We start from the raw sequence: 18695 nt of genomic DNA, 5'->3' as shown, positions 1-18695 counted from the left end.
CCTGGCTTTCAGATGTTGGTTGTAGTTTACATGGGAATCGTTTCACCTCACTGACGTGCTTAGTGGACGGTGTGTGATTAATCGCTGTAGGTCTTCTGAGATCAATTCATTCTGAGCAACATCTACCTGGTTGAATGGTCTCCAGAGCAACGGAGGGAGTGTGTCCTGCCAGGTTCAAAATATACTTAGCACGGGTGGATGTGAACATCATTCCTCTTGGCAATGGTGACTTCCTGTTTTCAAGAGAAAAGGCTTACAGGGATTTATTAGAATATTTTCAGAAGGCTTCTGTGGGGCTATCATACACAGCTTAGAGAAAACACTTAGGAAATCTCACTGCAAGTGAACTTGAAGCACATGAACAGATTTTCTTCATGTGTACATCAGCTTAAAAGAAGGCTCCCAGACGATCTAGAAAAGATCTATAAAAGCTAATTGACAGTGTGTTTCATCCAGAGCATTAAAGAAAGGAACTTTTCAAAGTACTTGAAAAAGTTGGGGTTGGCTTTAGGGCTGAGTACAGTGGAATGACATTGCCACCTCACTCTGGTTTCTAGAGTCGGTGGCCTTCTCTGGTTGCTAAGGACAACCTGCTGAGTAGCTTCTCTGGCTCCTTAGTTATACTGTCTGATCCACTGAAAAAAATGTATACATGCTGGCTGGATCCCTTCTCTGTTCACCTGAAACTATCCCAACATTGTTCACCGGCTATACCCCAACTCAAAACTGTTATTGTTGTTCAGCTGCTAAGTTGTGTCTGACTCTTTATGACCCCATGGACTGTAGCACGCTAGGCTCTCCTGCCCTTCACCATCTCCCAGAACTTGCTCAAAATCATGTCCATTGAGTCGGTGATGCCATCCAACCATCTCATCCTTTGTTGTCCCCTTCTCCTCCTGCCTTCAGTCTTTCCCAGCATCAGGGTCTTTTCCAATGAGTCAGCTCTTCGTATCAGGTGGCCAGAGCATTAGAGCTTCAGCCTCAGCATCAATCCCTCCAGTTCAGGGTTATTTCCTTTAGGATAGACTGGTTGGATCTCCTTGCTATCCAAGGAGTTTTAAAAAAAACCAAAACACATACCTGCAAATGTGAGGCCTACTGTGCAAGGCAGTATGCTCACACTTGGAAGGGGGCCTTTCCAGCTTAGAACCCATGTTTCACGTTTATTAGCAGAAGAGGTTGGGTGGCTGCTGGGATGGCATGAGTGGACGGGGTCTCGGTGGACAAGTGGGGAGACTGGCATCAGGGTGGCTGCATTCAGCTCGCTGCTTGGCACTTAGCCATGTGGCCTTGGTCAGGTACTTCACCTCTCGATCCTCAGTTTTCTTGTGGGGATTATGACATCTGACTTCCTCGCCTGGGAGATGTTGGAAGGACAGTTAAAATGAACCAAGCAAGAGCTTGTAACCAAGTGTGAGGTTCTCTGTAGAATAGAAGTGTGATTGGTCGTAGGGCTGGCCTCAGCCCTGTTGCCAAAGCTTGCTCAGCAGGCCTGGCTTTGTTTCGGAACCCTGGTGTGGAGGGTTGGACCACAGCCCGGAGCCTGGGGCTGGGGGGAGCCCATGCGGTCCAAGGGGGGCTGCTGCTGTTCCTGCCACTGGGCAGTGTGGCTGAGATTTAGTGGGCCTGGCCTGGGCCAGGATCTCAGGCCAAAACCTGTTTCGTATGGGACAGAGTCCCTTGTTTTTGGAACCTCCCCCCTTCTTCTTCCTCAGGGACCCCGGCAGTTCAGGACACCCCAGTGGTCTTTTTCCTTCTTTCTGTTTGTTCGAAATTTTGCTCTTGAGTGTCAGGGGTTATTTGTTCTGGAGCACAGGCCCACCACACTCCCCAAATGAAGAAGAAGTGTTAGTCGCTCTTTGCGACCCCATGGACTGTAGCCCGCCAGGCTCCTTTGTCCATGGAATTCCCCAGGTAAGAATACTGGAGTGGGTAGCCATCCCCTTTTCCAGGGGATCTTCCTGACCCAGGGATTGAACCCGGTCTCCTTCACTGTCAGTGGATACTTCACTGTCTGAGCCACCAGGGAAGCCCCAAGGCCCCGAGGCGAGGCTTGCTTTCCACCGATGCTGGCCCCACTGTGAAGTAGATGAGCTGGCCGGGTCTCAGGGCGGGGGCCGGGCCACAGAGCCGGGACGCCATCTCTGCTCAGTGATTTACTGCTTAGCTGAATCTTGTTAGACCCATGCATGTGTTTTCGGTCAACTTGCCCGTGTTGCTGGAGATCATCCCAGAAGTCCCAGACGGATGGGCAGCTCTCTGCAGTGGTGGGCAGAGTGGTTGTGTCACTCAGGGCTTTAGGACAAGAGTGAGTGGAGAGGGCAACCCTGAGGCTGGGCATATCGGTGACAGCACCATGGACACCCACCACATTTGCCGCTGCCCCAAGGAGATAGCCTGTGCCCGCCGTGGGGGTGGAGGGGAGCCTGCCAGTCCTGCTGGGAAGAAGAGCAGTGCAAATGGCCTGTGGCAGCTCGAGCAGGCGTCATTTCTCACGTCCGCATCACCGAGGGTCCCTCGAGGAGGTATGAGCTTTTCTTAAGAGTAAATGAATACCGTGTATTATTGGCAGACAGAATGTTTAAATAATTTATTTTTGATTGAAGGATAGCCGCTTTACAATATTTGTGCCATACATGAATTAGCCCTAGGTGTATATATGTCCCCTCCCTCTTGAACCTCTCTCCCACCTGCCGCCCATTCCCACCCCTCTAGTTGTTACAAGGCCCCAGTTTGAGTTCCCTGAGTCATATAGCAAATTTCCATTGGCTGTCTATTTTATATATGGTAGTGTATATGCATCCGTGCTACTCTCCCCATTCATCTTACCCTCTCCTTCCTCCCCACTGGCCTGTTCATAAGTCAGTTCTCTAGGCAGACATCATTTTCAAGTTATAGACTTCTTAAAAAAAAAAGAAAGCCCTGATGCCTGCCCAAAGCTGGACACTCTGGAACCAAACGCCAGCCTCAGGGGGTTTTCCTGGGAGAGGCTGTGGGCTCGCTCATCAGAGGGGCTTCTGATAGAACCGTGTGCTGTAGGTGGTGATAGTTTGTGTTGGAGGCACACAGAGTACAACTTGACTTGGAAGATGTAAAGAGAATGAAGCCAAGTTTTCTGCTTCCTTTAAAATTTCCTCTCTTGACCTCTGTTCCCCTGCCTATGGCTCACGTCAAGTTTCTTTCATAACTTTGCACAAAGCTGAAGATGATGCAAACACTATTCCTGAAAAGTTAAACTTGGTTGTATATTTTGTTCTGATGCATGCCATCCAAAAATGTGCTGACTTCAAAAACCAAACCAAAGTTTCATCGAGACTCAGCATGCTGCCCCTTGTCCAGATTTTGCCTCTCATGAGTCGTTTTTACCAGATATTTTCACTACCAGCTTTTAAAAAACGATTCCTACCCTAGCCCCACAAGTGGACAAGGTCTGTTCAGCAGTGACACATGCTGATGAAGAAAATCCACAGTCACCCACAGATAATGCAAGCGCTTAATGAGATTTGAGAGTCTGGATCTTTCTAGAAACACTGAGCATCCTGATCTTAGGAGTATGAAGGAAGAGGTCCCCATTGGGACTCATAAGCAAAATCAACTTATCGGATTAATGTAGGAACTCATTCCATGAATCAGTATTCTGCTGTTAATGAATTGGACTATTCGTACTAAACACTTGAGACAAATTTTCTTTTCAATTATAGAGATGTGCATATTTGTCCTTTCCATATTGCTTGGTGGTCCCTAATTTTTATAGAGGCTAGATTCTTGAAATGGAGAGCCCATCTCTGAACTTAGAATAAAGCTGAGTTCAGTTTACATCACCAGGGTGCAAAACAAAATTTTATATAGTTGGTTCATTGTGCTATTGGATTAAAAACAAAAAAATCTCAATAATCTCTACTTTGTGTATTGGGGAAAATATTTGTTGAACCATGATATGATATTCTTTTAGCAGCCTTTAGGAATGAGGGCGCTCAGTGACTGATTAGGTAGCTCCAGCTAATATACAAAAGGATATTCCTTTTGGTTCGAAGACACAGTCCGGTGACTGACTTCTTGGCATAACCATCTCCAATTATTATGCTGTTGAAACTCATGCCAACTCATGACATTTTTTGTTTGTTTATTTTGTTTTAGTTAGTGTTAAAATATTCACTTAGGTGGGAATTTTCCAGTCTAATAAAATTAGAATTGGTGATGGGGGTGATGTACATAGGGGAGGAACGATGCTTGGGAAATAAACCTGGCTTACATAGCCAGAGAGACACTCACTGGGTCACTGGATCCCACGAAAGTGCTAGAACGTGGCCCGCTGTCAGAAACAGGCAGTGTAGTTATCACGTAGTCTGTAACCCTTGTTCCCAAACATATCATCAGCTCTTAATCGATGGAAAAGCAAAACTTCGAACATTAAGTACTGGCCTTGCTTTGAGAATGTTAACTATGAGAGTGACTCCTGAGACTTAACAGCTTAGTAAGAGTGCTGGAAATGGATTCATTTAGCAGGAAGGCAACAGCAGACGTGGGGCATAGCAGCAGGGTTTGTCTGAAGGGGCACGACTTGGACACACCAGAGAAATTAAGATCAAAACCAGAAAGCAGGATTGAGCTCTTAGTGAGTCCCCATAAAGACAAGGAAAGCCCAGTTTTTTCCCCCAAACTTATAGAGGAAAAGCTTCCAGGAGGACAGTTAAAAATAGCATGAAAGTGTGTTTGCTATATTTTATGCTGACCCTTTGCTTTCACCAGAGGATATATAGTTTTTGGCTTTAAGGGGGCAAGAGGAAATAGATGAAAAGGAACACTGTAAAGCATCCAGGATTTCTGGCTGGCAGTCTCACACATGGTATGTTTTCACTTTAAATCCTTGAGACCTCTCGGCCTCCTGTGTGGGGTGGATACCAACTGTTGATACCCTTGGGGAAAGAATGTTCTTACTAGAACTGGTTACCCAAAGTGGATGTCTTAAGCCCAGCTGCTGATTGTCGTGGCTCCATCTTTGGGCACGCTTTTCCCTCCTCTGTCGGGAGCTCTGGGGTTTGCTGTTTAACGGTCTTGTGTCGTGTCCTCTTTAAGAAAAGGACGTGCCCAACAAGCCCTTGCGCGTCCGAGTCCGCTCCTCCGACGACCGGCTGTCAGTGGCGTGGAAAGCACCGCGCCTGTCTGGAGCCAAGAGTCCACGCCGATCCCGGGGCTTCCTTCTGGGCTACGGAGAAAGTGGCCGGAAGATGAATTACGTCCCACTGACGAGAGATGAGCGAACGCACGAAATCAAAAAGCTAGGTGAGTTTCATGTTCATTGCCTTAATGTCTTAATGATCTTGGCGATCATTTTTAGATCTTGAAGCTCTTTTGAACAGAAAGTTGTCTTTCGGCTGTGATGTTCATTTTCCAGGTGTTGCAGTTATTCGGAAATTCACTGTTCTGCCTTCCCTCCACGCCTCCGTCCTTTTCACCTTTCATTATCGGTGGGACAAGGCCGCCCAACAAGTGTCCATCAGCAGCTTCCTGATCGGGGTGGTGCTGATGCCATGATGTGGGTTGGTTTTCTGGATGTGCCAGGGTTGGGGGGCGGTTGGTGGTGAGCCTAAATGCTTTTCCCATCTTAGCTCCGCTTTCATCGTTTAGCTTTTTAAAAAATATAATTTTATTTGTTTATTTTGGGCTGTGCTGGGTCATCATCGCTGTGTGGGCTTTTCTCTAGTTGTGGCGAGCGGGGGCTCCTCTCTAGCTGTGGTGTACCGGCTTCTCATTGCATTGTCTTCTTTTGTTGCGGAGCACGGGCTCTAGGGTGTGTGGACTTCAGTAGTTGTGGTGTGTGGACTCTAGAGCGCAGGCTTAATAGTTGTGGCCTACAGGCTTAATTGCTCTGAGGCCTGTGGGATCTTCCCAGAGATCAGGGATCGAACCCATGTCTCCTGCATTGGCAGGCAGATTCTTTACCACTGAGTCATCAGGGAAGCCCCATCGTTTAGCTTTTTAAGCTTCATCTTAGATCCTGGGGCATTGGACCTTGGGTCCCATTGAGATGAAGTGTGGTGGCAGCTGATAGAGCCTGTGGACCAAGGCTGCCCTCCTTCCTCTTTGCAAACTCTGATGCCTCTGAAGAAGGCATCGAAGCATCGGCCGTGGAGGCTGAAGGAACATTTGCCAGGAGAGGCTGTGAGCTTGGTTGCCTGGTTCGAGGCCTGCTTGCCTTGCTCATCAACAGGCCTGGAGAGTGGACATGGGCTATGCTCCGAGGTGGGGCAGCGATGATTCCTTGCACCTGGCATTCCTTGGGGTGGATACCCTGCAGCACTCCTAGAACACTGCTGCTTTTCTTCCTTCCTTTACACTCCCTTATCTACATGATGAGTTTGGCAGGAGGCACTGGGCAAGTGTGGCTGAGCCCCTTCCTTCCGCATCCTGTAGGGGAAGCTGGGCTGCAGAGCATACAGTCTGTTCTGCTCCTCTGTGGCTGAGTTGTGGACGGCCCAGGGTTGCTGGGGCCATGAGGTCTGTCTGCCTCTGGGGTTTGGTCTGACCTGCCACAAGTCCTCCAGCTTGGTGTACACCAGCAAGAGGCACTGTGCCCTCCCCCACTGCTTAGTCTTGTTCCCTTCCTAACTGAATCAGTGCTCAAGCGAAGAAGAGGGTGTGATTCTACTGGGTCCTGCTGAGACTCCAGGGGGATACGGGGGTCTCATCACGATCATGGCTCAGCTCCCAGCACACACAATGAGGGGCTGGAGACTGACCAGGGCAGGTTTGAGCTGCTGGAGGCACTGAGCGGGAGGCTGGGCTGGATTTCCTCCCTGAAAGATCCTCAGAAGTTACCTTACTGCTCTGCTCAGACACCCGCTGTTGGAAAAGTCAGTCGGATGTTCCTAGGGCAGGATCGGCCCGGCATCCTGGGGCCTTTATGAGGTCTCCACGTGGTGGCACAGGCAGCCATGAGCCGGGCATGGCATCAAAGCCTCAAAATAGATGCTAGGCTTTTTCCAGCCAGTAGAGACTACCTATCTGTCTGCTCCAAAGCCACATAAAACCACTAGGGATTGCAGGAGAGACTGGAGAAATCTGAGTGGTGCATATTTTGTGAAGGCTGGCTTCAGTATTAGCAGCAAGACCCAGAGCTAGAGGCTTGACACCTCATTCGTTCATCCAGCCATTCCGGGGCCTACCCCTAGCCCTGAGTGGTTGTGCTGTGCAGGTTACATGGTGGTTTCGGGGAGTCGGGCCAAGTTCTATCCAGAGCATCAGCAGGAGAGCCGAGTCCCCACCTTTGCGTATCTGACACTGCAGGCGAGCGCTGTGCCAGCGGGGACTGCTCACTGCTCGGAGTTCTTTCCTAGACACCACGCATTAAAGTGTTCTTTGGTGTCAACGAGTTTTTCATCTGACTGGTTCTGTTAACTTTTTGTTTCCTTAGTAGTGAAGCCCTGGCTCCCTTGAGCATAGCAGAAGGATTTTTTTTTTTTTTTTTTGACTTCCTAAACTTGAGCAAATGTTGGCACTGAGGTCAGGGATAGGCCCCAATCCCAGCCTGAATGGACAGCTCAGGACTCCACTCACTAGTTTTGGAATGTTCACCAAATAAAAAGTGCTGCATTTGCCATCGTGAAGATCTATGTGATCACGTAGGAGGAGGTCTCACTGGACACTAGCTCATCCTGGCCGGGAGGATGGGGCGACGTGAATTCCCAGGGATGTTGGAGTGGCCTGTTGTGTTCGAGGATACTGGTCTCCTTACTGTATCCTGCATAGGATTTTAATTCTACTGGTAATGGAGATGCCACGGAAAGTGTGGTACTGCAGGGAATGGCCAAACCTTAAGGAAACTTGGAGAAAAATGGGCCTGTGGTCCCATCAGCAGAAACCCTGCCCTCGGAGTCATTCATCAAACACGTCCCCTTGGGCATCTTCTAAGTCAGGCACCGTCCTGACACGGCCCCTCACAGTCCCCTACAGGGGCAGACGGTCCCTAGAGTGTGTAGAGCTCGCTGTTGTGAAAGCAGCCGCAGGGGACAGAGAAGCGTCAGGGGCAGGCAGCTCTCTGGCCTCCGGGAGGGGCCACCGGTGTTGAATCTTGTACTTAGAGGAGCCCCCCGGGGGGTGGTGGGAATACAGAGGGGGAGGAGGTAGCCAGCCCAGAGGAGGTGGGAGCCGGACAGTAAAGAGGAACGAGCCTCTGGAGTCCTTCAGGACATTTCCATGGACCTTCGGGAGTCAGTTTCTGCCACGTCACACTGAGGTCAGGAAGTGAGGGGAGTCGGTGGCTCTGATGCGCAGGGGTGGGACCTGGGGTCCCAGGGGTCCCTTGGATGGTGATGCTGCGCTCATTTTGGAAATTTTGTTTCTACTCTATTCAATGATAAAGGAGCGCAGGAAGAAGTGTGCTTTTATACCACTGGGTCTCTATGATATCTCTATGAAAAAGTGGTGAACTGATGCATGCCCAGCTCTCAGGCGCTTTCTCAGCCCAGGGTCAGCGTCCCGTGGGGTCTGGGCTCTCTGCCCCTTCTCACCTATGTTAGTAAGAGCCCAGGGCTTCTCTGAGACCAGCCTAGCATTTGGGCTATGTCCTTGGGGTCATCTCACCCCACTGAGCTGGCTCCTCATCCATGAAAAGGAGATGGTGAGAGTGGCTTATTTGTGGGGCTTTGTCGGGACTAAGTGAGGAACTGAGATAAAATGCTTAACCCCACCCAGAGACTAGACCTGGCACACACGGGCCGGTGTTATAGTTTACTGCAGTGCAGCCTGTTCCCTGGAGGTCATCTCAGGCCACACTGACCTGGAGAGCACAGCAAGTCAAGAATCTGGGCATTCAGCAAATCAAGAATCTGGGCATTCAGCAAATCAAGAACTTTAAGAATTATACTGCAGACTTGCAGGAGAGTCTGTCGTGAGAAACTGGTCTTTTCTTGGTGGTTCCTGATAAATGATGAGCCACTGCTTTGCACAGTTAGTTCTTTATACATGTTCCTGGATTGTGAAATTGAACAGTAAAAATTTTCTTTGTTGACATTGGGTGTGCTTGTCAGTAGCTCCAAGAGATTAACACATCTGAAGGGACTCCAATGTTGAGACATTTAACGTTCTGGGAATCCAAGTGTTACAAGCTTGGTTCTTCCTTTTTGTAAAACATAACATTTCAGAATTTTCTGACAGAATAAGAAGTGAGAGCCTCAGCCTAATACTGTACTCTGGTCACAGTGTGAGTTTCATCTGCCCTATGTATGTATGTATGACTCAATGACATGAGTTTGAGTAAACTCTGGGAGTTGGTGATGGACAGGGAGGCCGGGTGTGCTGCAGTCCATGGGGTCGCAAAGAGTCGGTGAGCGACTGAACTGAACTGAACTGATGTATGTACAGATACATAGAGACCGTGCAGCTTGTCACGTGTTACTCCTTCGCTTGAAATGTGATTAGTCTATAGAAGTTTACATAAACAGGGCTCTCTGTGTGAGTTTTTTTGAACATGGGTCTCCTTTTATGTTTACTGTTTGTAAAAACAATAGGTTTGTTCTGCCATCGCCACATGGACGTTTGCCATTCCTGCAGGCACGCCACCAGCATTATATATTTTCTTTAGGATTCTAGTGACACGTTATGGGCTTCCCAGGTGGCTCAGATGGTAACAAATCAGCCTGCAATGAAGGAGACCCTAGTTTGTTCCCTGGGTCAGGAAGATCCCCTGGAGAAGGGCATGGCAACCCACTCCAGTATTCTTGCCTGGAGAATCCCATGGACAGAGGAGCCTGGTGCACTGCAGTCCATGGGGTCACAAAGAGTCGGACACGACTGACTGAGCACACATGCATGCCGTCTTATTAATGTGCTGACGTATTACCTGATGATATAATTATCCGTATTAGTAGTATGTCAAGTGGCCTCATTTTTATTCTTGAACTGATCAAGGCTGCTATAGGAAACAAGCATGATAGAACCTGGAGTTGGGTATTAGCAACTTTGGATTGAGGGAAGATTATGAGTCCTTCTTGGAAGGAAAGTTATGACCAACCTAGATAGCATATTGAAAAGCAGAGACATTACTTTGCCAACAAAGGTACGTCTAGTCAAGGCTATGGTTTTTCCAGTGGTCATGTATGGATGTGAGAGTTGGACTGTGAAGAAATCTGAGCGCCGAAGAATTGATGCTTTTGAACTGTGGTGTTGGAGAAGACTCTTGAGAGTCCCTTGGCCTGCAAGGAGATCCAACCAGTCCATCCTAAAGGAGATCAGTCCTGGGTGTTCTTTGAAAGAACTAATGCTAAAGCTGAAACTTCAGTAGTTTGGCCACCTCATGTGAAGAGCTGACTCATTGGAAAAGACTCTGATTCTGGGAGGGATTGGGGGCAGGAGGAGAAGGGGACGGCAGAGGATGAGATGGCTGGATGGCATCACTGACTCGACAGACATGAGTTTGAGTGAACACCGGAAGCTGGTGATGGACAGGGAGGCCTGGCGTGCTGCGATTCATGGGGTCACAAAGAGTCAGACACGACTGAGTGACTGAACTGATGAGTCCTTCTTAGGGGTGTGACTTTGGGCAAGTTAACCCATTTTTGTGGTTTTATGTCCTCATTTGTAAAATAAGAAAGTTCAAATTGGAAGAAAGCCAGAGTGTTACCTGGGTCTCAGACTCAGTGATTCCATAGTACTTGAGAACTGTAGGTTTTAGTTTTTGTAGTTTATTTCCAAATAATGTTTTCAAGTTTAGATTGGATATTAGTGGGCCCAATGCACAAGTTGGGGGGTGGGAGTGGGGGTGAATGGATAGAACAATCTAGAAATAAAGGATGAGTCTAGACTCCTCTGTTTGCTCTTAGCTCATTTTCAGAGATGCAGTTCTGAGGATTTTAGTTCAAAGGGCACAGCATCCCCCTTGGGCTGAGAGCCTGGTGTACTTGATATTCTTTGTCTCTCTCCTCTCTATTTGATGAAAAATAAAAACAGGGACATTCCCTCCTCTCTGGAGGTAAAAAAAATATTTACCTCCAATATTTAAGTCCAAGGGAATTACATGGAAAAATACACTATTCTTTTCCCTTTTTAAACATTGTTCATCTTTCTTTGACACTTATGCAGTAGAAACCCACTTTTTCAGGAGTTGCACATAAAAACCACTTCCACGTTTCCCGACATAAATTGTGTTCTTTTTGAGTTTAGTTCCTACAGTTCTTGGTCTCATCTGTAGTTGTCCTGAGTAAGTTAGAATGCCAATAAGGTGAGAAGGGAAGGAGGTAAGGGGAGGGAGACATCGACAAGCAGGGGTGTGCTTTCCAGAGAACCAGTGGCGGAACCTCATCCCTTGTTTGTTGGTCCGCAGCCTCCGAGTCGGTGTATGTGGTCTCTTTGCAGTCCATGAACTCCCGGGGGCAGAGTCAGCCGGTCTACAGGGCTGCCCTAACGAAGCGGAAGATTTCAGGTATGTCTCCAGGGACGCATCTGGTCAAACCATGGTCTAGGGCTTGGCTGTTTTCCAATGATGCTGGCCGGGTGATGACGTACATGGATTTTATTGGGTATAAGGGGAAACAGGGGGGCAGACTTGGTCATATAGGGAGGCACGAGTGTTTCTTTTCTACTCAGAGGCTAGAGTGTTCCTGTGATGCAATCTATCCCTGTGTATATTTGAATGGCTTCAGATTTGTCATGATAGCCCCAAGCATTTATTCCATTTATAGGCACGGTCTGATCCACACATAAATTGCCCTTGGTGATAGACTGGGAACAAAGAGAGAGAGAAGGGTAGGTGTGGATGGGGCAGCACACAAGATATGCCCTCACGCTTTATTTCAGCTAAAACTGCCTAAAAATGGCATTGGGAAGAGTGAGGAAAAATGTAAAACTGGCTTGCTGATAGCCTGATCATTGGTCACTTACTTAGGGATGGTTTTTTCCACATCTGTTCACAGATGCTTTTTATGTCAGTCATATAGTAACAAATTACATATACCTTTTCTGGATCATGTACCTTAATTTAAAGAGGCAACCTATGACATAATGATATTTGTGAATTCACAATTTATTTAAATAATACATTTATATGGTATATGCTTATATTGATAGTTACTGTAATTGTACATTGTATAATAAAAGTCACACATGTATGATGTTTCACTTTTAAAAAATTCTTTAATTGATGCTCTAGAAGAAGTCCCTGTATCACTTTCCTAAAGGCTACATAGTTAGCTTCCCTTACTTGTAGTAAAAGCCACAACCTTTTGAAACATGATCCGTGAAAGTTGAAATGATAAAACATATGAAAAAACCCGCAAAACTCCAAGAGACTAAGAAAAGCAAAACTGAAGACATCTTGTGAGTCTCAGTGTTACAGACTACACATAAACTTTGTGACTTTACTGTAGTCCATTGGAAACTGTCAAACTGAATTCTCTTTTCTATCTGAATATAACATTTAATCTGCTTTGGAATCATATATTCTAAATTGCGAGGACACCAAACTCAATGTGACTTGTGCAATTGTTGAGCTAGAATTCTTATTTCATGCCATAATCACCCAGGAAATGCTCTGAATTGAACTTTTCTTCCCCAAACTTTTGCTTCCTGTAAAAATAGTAGTATTTCCCAGAAACTCAGAGTGTATACTGAGAAAGCTCTGAGTGATTTGGACTATCTCTGACCAAGGCAAAGCATCTCCTTTTGCACGACTGTCCTTATGTGGATTGGGTTAGGCAGCTTAGAATATGTTTAAGAAGAGAAAGAATGGAGATTTTTGGTTTTCTGTGTTGACCAATCAAATAATTGCTTGACTTTCTATTCATTTTATTTTATCTAAATCAAGCATAAACAATTTAAAATCTAGGCTCTGGGGGCCAGCGGGATTCAGGGCAGAGCCTGTTGTAGGGACAGCCTTTCCACACGCCCCATTGTCGTTGCAGAAGAGGATGAACTGGACGTACCTGAAGACATCAACGTCCGGGTTATGTCGTCCCAGTCTGTGCTGGTAGCCTGGGTGGATCCTGTTTTGGAAAAACAGAAGAAAGTTGTTGCATCAAGGTACTTTTCCTTCTTTCTTTGTCTTTATTTTCTGTATGAGAGACATGGTTTTTCTGGCCCTGAAGAGACACGTATTTGTTTGAACGATTGTATTTTCAGACATACGTGAATGCTGACCTGTTTTGTAGCTGATGGGTAGACTGTTCTAGGACAATCTAGGTGGTTCTGTGGGTGGTACACACTCCCACAGATTAGATGTGGGTAAGACACACAGCGGGCCTTCACATTTCATCTGTTCATAGTCTGATCTTGTTTCTGGGATTTTCCTAGATTCTGTTTCATTCTTTGCCCCAAGTTTTGCTTTGTCTCTTGAATGTTCTATTCAGGCACAGAGGACATGGGTCCATCTTAGGAAGAAGAGCCTTACCGTCTTCCTGGTATTTGGAGATAGTGGCCGCAGGAAGGGTCTTGTGTAGAGTGGTGGACGTGTGTCTAATGTCTTGTGCAGAGTGACTCCTCTTGAAATAGTCTTCAAATGCTGCATGTCTTCCTGTCCAGCTCATCTATACATATGCAACAAAATGTGCTTTATTTTGTCTTAACCCATGATGTTATGCTCTTCTGCTTTTTATGGTCATTTGCAATAGTAATGGAGGAAAAACCAGTCATGAGGTTAAAATAATTTTTGTGTTAAAAAGGTCACTGTTATTGTTCAGTCCTTAAGTCATGTCCAACTCTTTGCGACCCCACGGACTGTAGCACACCAGGCTTCCCTGTCTATCACCATCTCCTGGAGCTTGCTCACACTCATGTCCATTGAGTCAGTGATGCTATCCAACCATCTCATCCTCTGTCAACCTCTTCTTCTCCTGCCTTCAGTCTTTCCCAGCATCAGGGTCTTTTCTAATGAGTTGACTCTTCTCATCAGGTGGCCAAAGTATTGGAGCTTCAGCTTCAGCGTCAGTCCTTTAAATGAATATTCAGGGTTGATTTTCATTAGGATTGACTGTTTTGATCTCCTTGCTGTCCAAGGAACTTTCAGAAGTCTTCTCCAGCACCACTGTTCAAAAGCATCAATTCTTCAGCACTCAGCCTTCTTTAGGGCCCAACTCTTACATCCCTACAGGACTACCAGAAAAACCATAGCTTTGACTATACAGACCTTTGTCAGCAAAGTGGCCACTGGTGAATGCCATTTCTAGTTAGTGGTAGACCAGTAGTCATAAAAATGTGTGTTAAATGACTAACACACAGCCAAGAGAAAGCACACAGCCAAGAGAAAGCCAAAGACTTGGTGGTCTAGTCATTATATATTATTTTTCTAACCTATTTTCAACCAGGAAAAGTGAATATACTTTAGAAAATGAATGGAATATAATGCTGAGTGTGTTTATATATATATATATATATATATATATATATATGGTATATAGATGTTATTCTACATTATATATATATATATACATATATATATATATAAATATTATTTGTTCTAGCTAGAGCTTCTGTCACTGTCTGCTAGTAAAAAAAGACATCTGCTTCTTGTCAGAGACCTCAGAAGATGCATAAGTGGTTCTCTCCCAAGCCATAGGGGCTCCCCAAGCAGGAAGTGTTCCTAATCAACACGGACTTTGGTTTCCAACATCCTGATGAAAACAAAGAAGACTTGAATTTTCTTAGTAGAACTCTTACTGCTAATTGGTGAGCTGTGTCTGCAACTGAGGGCTTCCCTGGTGGCTCAACTGGTAAAGAATCTGCCTGCAATGCGGGAGACCTGGGTTCAGTCCCTGGATTGCGAAGATTCCCCCGGAGGGAAAAGCTACCCACTCCAGTATTCTGGCCTGGAGAATTCCATGGACTGTATAGTCCATGGGGTCGCAAAGAGTTGGGCACGACAGCCTTTCATAACTAATGAAATACCACAATGAGTAGCACACTGTTAAGGCATCAAACGCCATCTACTGTAAGGTGGCCACAAAGAAAACGTCTGAGAAAAGCGACTTGATGGACATGAATTTGAGCAAACTCCAGGAGACAGTGAAGGACAGGGAAGCCTGGTGCTCTGTAGTCCACGGGGTTGCAAAGTGTCGGACATGACTGAGCGACTGAAGAACAATAAATGGTGTTTGTAACTTGTAATGTCGAGTGCTGAGGTGTCTTCTGCCTGGGACTGTCAAATATGAGTGCGTTGGGTCACATGGTACTCCTCTGCCTGATAAGCACACAGCAGAGTTCCTCTGATAAGCCTCTCTCTCCTGCTCTGTTTGTTGTACGTTTTTGTTCATCTCACAGTATTAAGTCTACTCAGAACTACAGGCTGCCTTTCCTTGCGGAACTCATAGAAGACACGCCTGCTTTGGTACTTAGTGAGTCTTCCTGTCTTTCTTTGCTGGAGAGCCAAGGTGCTTTGGGCTGGATCTGGTTCTTAATATTGCCCATTCCACACCAGGTACACACACACAGAGCACATACACACCCCTGCCACACACACACACACACACACACCACATAACACATGCACAGGCAACACATACATACACACCACATACATACATACCACGTACACACACGTGCACCATATATACACACAGATACCATGTATACACACACACACACCATGTACACACACACCACACACACACACACACACACCACACAGAGACACACACCGTGTACACACACACCACATACACACACACACACCACATACACATGCACAGGCAACACATACACACACACCACATACATACACACCATGTACACACACACACACACCACATACATGCCCCTGCCACATACACACACACACAGACACACACCAGATACACATGCACAGACAATACATACACACACACTACATACATACACACCACGTACACACACACACACCACATATACACACACACCACATATACACACACACACCACATACACACACACGCCGCACAGAGACACACATCGTGTACACACACACCACATACACATATATCATGTACACACACCCCCACACCCCACTCCCACACACCACGCACATGTACACACACATATACACACCAACACACACATATACCACGTACACACACCCCCCCACACCCCTAATAAGGCACTTGCCTCATAAAAAGTGTCCCCCCCTTATCCCTCCCTTTTAATTTCTGCTTGATATTTTGAGCAATAAAATGTTTTGGTCTTGAAAAGACACTAAGCTCTGTCTTTCCTGGGCTACTTTAGACACACCTCCCTGGAACGTAAGTAGATTCTTTGAACTAATAACAAAATCACAAGTTTTGAACTTTCTCTTCTTGATTTCACCACTTACCTTCAGAAGTTATCGCTTACGGGGAAGGGAAAACATCAAGGACGCCAGTGTCCACCTGCAGAGAACCGGTCAGCTGGGTGTGTTGCTGCTTTGTGTTTTCTTACAGACAGTACACCGTGCGCTACCGAGAAAAGGGGGAGTCGGCGAGATGGGATCACAAGCAGGTCTCCAACAGACGTGTGCTGGTCGAGAACCTGAGTCCAGACACCATGTATGAATTTGCAGTCCGCATTTCCCAGGGCGAACGAGACGGCAGGTGGAGTACATCTGTCTTCCAGAGAACGCCGGAGTCCGGTCTGTATTCAGCATGGCCTTTGCACTTGCAACTTGGGAATTACCCCTAAAAGGAGATTTAAAGACACTTCAGGGAGCCATAGTGATAATGGCCAGGAGAGGCATTTTTCAAAGTAGCATTACCCCTAAATCTTGTGAGAAGCTTCCTCGGTCCATGCATTAGCCTTTACTGGCTATTTTCCTGAGCATGTTTTTCTGACATGTGGAGTGCATTAAAACCACGTGGAGCCTTCATAAATCCCTGCTGTCTGTGTGAACGCCCCTGAGTAACAAACGCATGGCTCCAGAGTATTGGAGAGACTCTCCTTTCTTAAGACTCAAGTTGTGCTTGATTCTGGGGGAGAAATTTGTTCTATATTCAAGGCTACAATTATTTTCTTTTAAATTACGTCTATTAAAAAAACCCAAACCTTTATCCAGAGGAAGTTGGAACTGGATTGTATTCTTCTTTGTATATTTCAGTATTCACCAATGAGAGAAATTCTGAATTCCTAAAAACATTTCCCCATGTGTGTCTAACCTCCTTGCTCTATGAGTTGCTAAAGCTGACATAAACCGCTAAATACACAAAGAGCAAGTGGAGAATTTTCTCTCATGTATAATAAAAATTAACACAGTAGCTCTGCAATGAAATATATGTATGCAGGGACCATATGTCACTTTTAGAACAGCCATAAGGGCCTTTTTAAACCTGGATTCTTGTCCTTTTGTAGCTCCTACCTCAGCTCCTGAAAATTTAAACGTCTGGCCAGTCAATGGCAAGCCTACAGCCGTCACTGTAGCTTGGGATGCTCTGCCTGAGACCGAGGGGAAAGTGAAAGGTAGGAACCTCATGACTGAGAGTGTAAGCACACGTGGGAGTGAAATACCCAAAGAGAACTGGGTGCGTTGACCCTGATAAACACGGGTTCTAATCGCAGGCTTGGCAACTGCAAAGCAACAGGGAAGTTAACAGACGGATTTGGAATGCCAACCCAGTAGACAAGGATATTTCAGCAGGGTTTTCACTGTCAGTCAGATCGGGGTCATCACGCAGATGACTTTCCATCGCTCCCTGTATGCAGGGATTTTGATGCTACTATCAAAGGGCTGTTGTTAATTGTATGGATGTCACATCATAACCTTTAACCAAAGTGACACCTTGCTTTTCATCCTATGGATCTTTTCATTGTGTCAGTTAAGATCATGGCAGGTCAGGCTGAGCAGGAACCCCATGGGATCATAAATGTCTTGAATGCGCTACAAATATTTGTTGTCATTGTTCAGTTGCTCAGTCGTGTCCAACTCTTTGCAGCCCCATGGACTGCAGCATGCCAGGCTTCCCCGTCCTTCACCATCTCCTGGAGTTTGCTCAAATTCATATCCATTGAGTCTGTGATAACATCCAACCATCTCCTCCTCAGTTGCCCCTTTCTCCTTGAAAATTAAAATGTTATATAGATTTTTTCCCCCATTTGTCAACATGTTGAACAACTGAATTTTGGGGAGGTGGGATTTGAAGAAAAATGATCTTAAAACAGGAAAAAAAAATACTGTAGATTTAAAAAAATGAAAATAGAATAAAATAGTCACAACTAGATAAATTTTAAAATAGTCTGTTAGAACATTAAATAAGAGCACAAATAATTTCTTTTTAATGTAAAAACATTCAGAAACCTTTTGGAAATCTACCTGGAGACATTTAAAAGAGTGGTATTAAGGGTTAGGCTTCCCAGGTGGCTCAGCAGTAAAGAACCTGCCTGCCAATGCAGCAGACATGGGTTCAGTCCCTGGGTCAGGAAGCTCCTCTGAAGAAGGAAATGGCATCCCACTCTAGTATTCTTGCCTGGGAAATCCGATGGACAGAGGAGCCTGGCAGGTTACAGTCCATGGGGTCGCAGAGAGACACGACTTAGCAATTAAACGACAATTGAGGGTTAGGTTTCGACTACACAAATGTACTCTAAGGGTACTTTTTATTGTCACTTGATTTTGGAAGAAAACTTTAATATGCAAAATTTGTGTAAGCTGAAGGAAATTCAGCAAATTATCACTGATCTCCTTTGAGAATTTCTTAATGAAAGAAAATGGATGGTTCTCTTTTGTATTCAACCTTAAGTTATCTTTGGTAATCTATAAGGATATCTTTTCA

General features: G+C 45.9%; 1 protein-coding gene across 2 annotated transcripts in view; it reads left to right on the top strand.

The window, feature by feature from the left end:
• The window catches only part of FNDC1 (fibronectin type III domain containing 1), a 112361-nt gene that overhangs the window by 45016 nt on the left and 48650 nt on the right, over window positions 1-18695 (top strand). For both annotated transcript variants that reach the window (XM_006051257.4, XM_045161905.1), the window contains 5 exons: window positions 5077-5283; window positions 11321-11419; window positions 12897-13014; window positions 16377-16564; window positions 17278-17385. In XM_006051257.4, the coding sequence (XP_006051319.3) occupies window positions 5077-5283; window positions 11321-11419; window positions 12897-13014; window positions 16377-16564; window positions 17278-17385 (720 nt within the window). The remainder of the gene's footprint in view (window positions 1-5076; window positions 5284-11320; window positions 11420-12896; window positions 13015-16376; window positions 16565-17277; window positions 17386-18695) is intronic.

The sequence above is a fragment of the Bubalus bubalis genome, chromosome 10 (genome assembly GCF_019923935.1).
Source record: "Bubalus bubalis isolate 160015118507 breed Murrah chromosome 10, NDDB_SH_1, whole genome shotgun sequence".
NCBI lineage: Eukaryota > Metazoa > Chordata > Mammalia > Artiodactyla > Bovidae > Bubalus > Bubalus bubalis.
The sequence above is the reverse complement of the archived record's forward strand: the minus strand, read 5'-3'. Positions and strand labels throughout refer to the sequence as shown.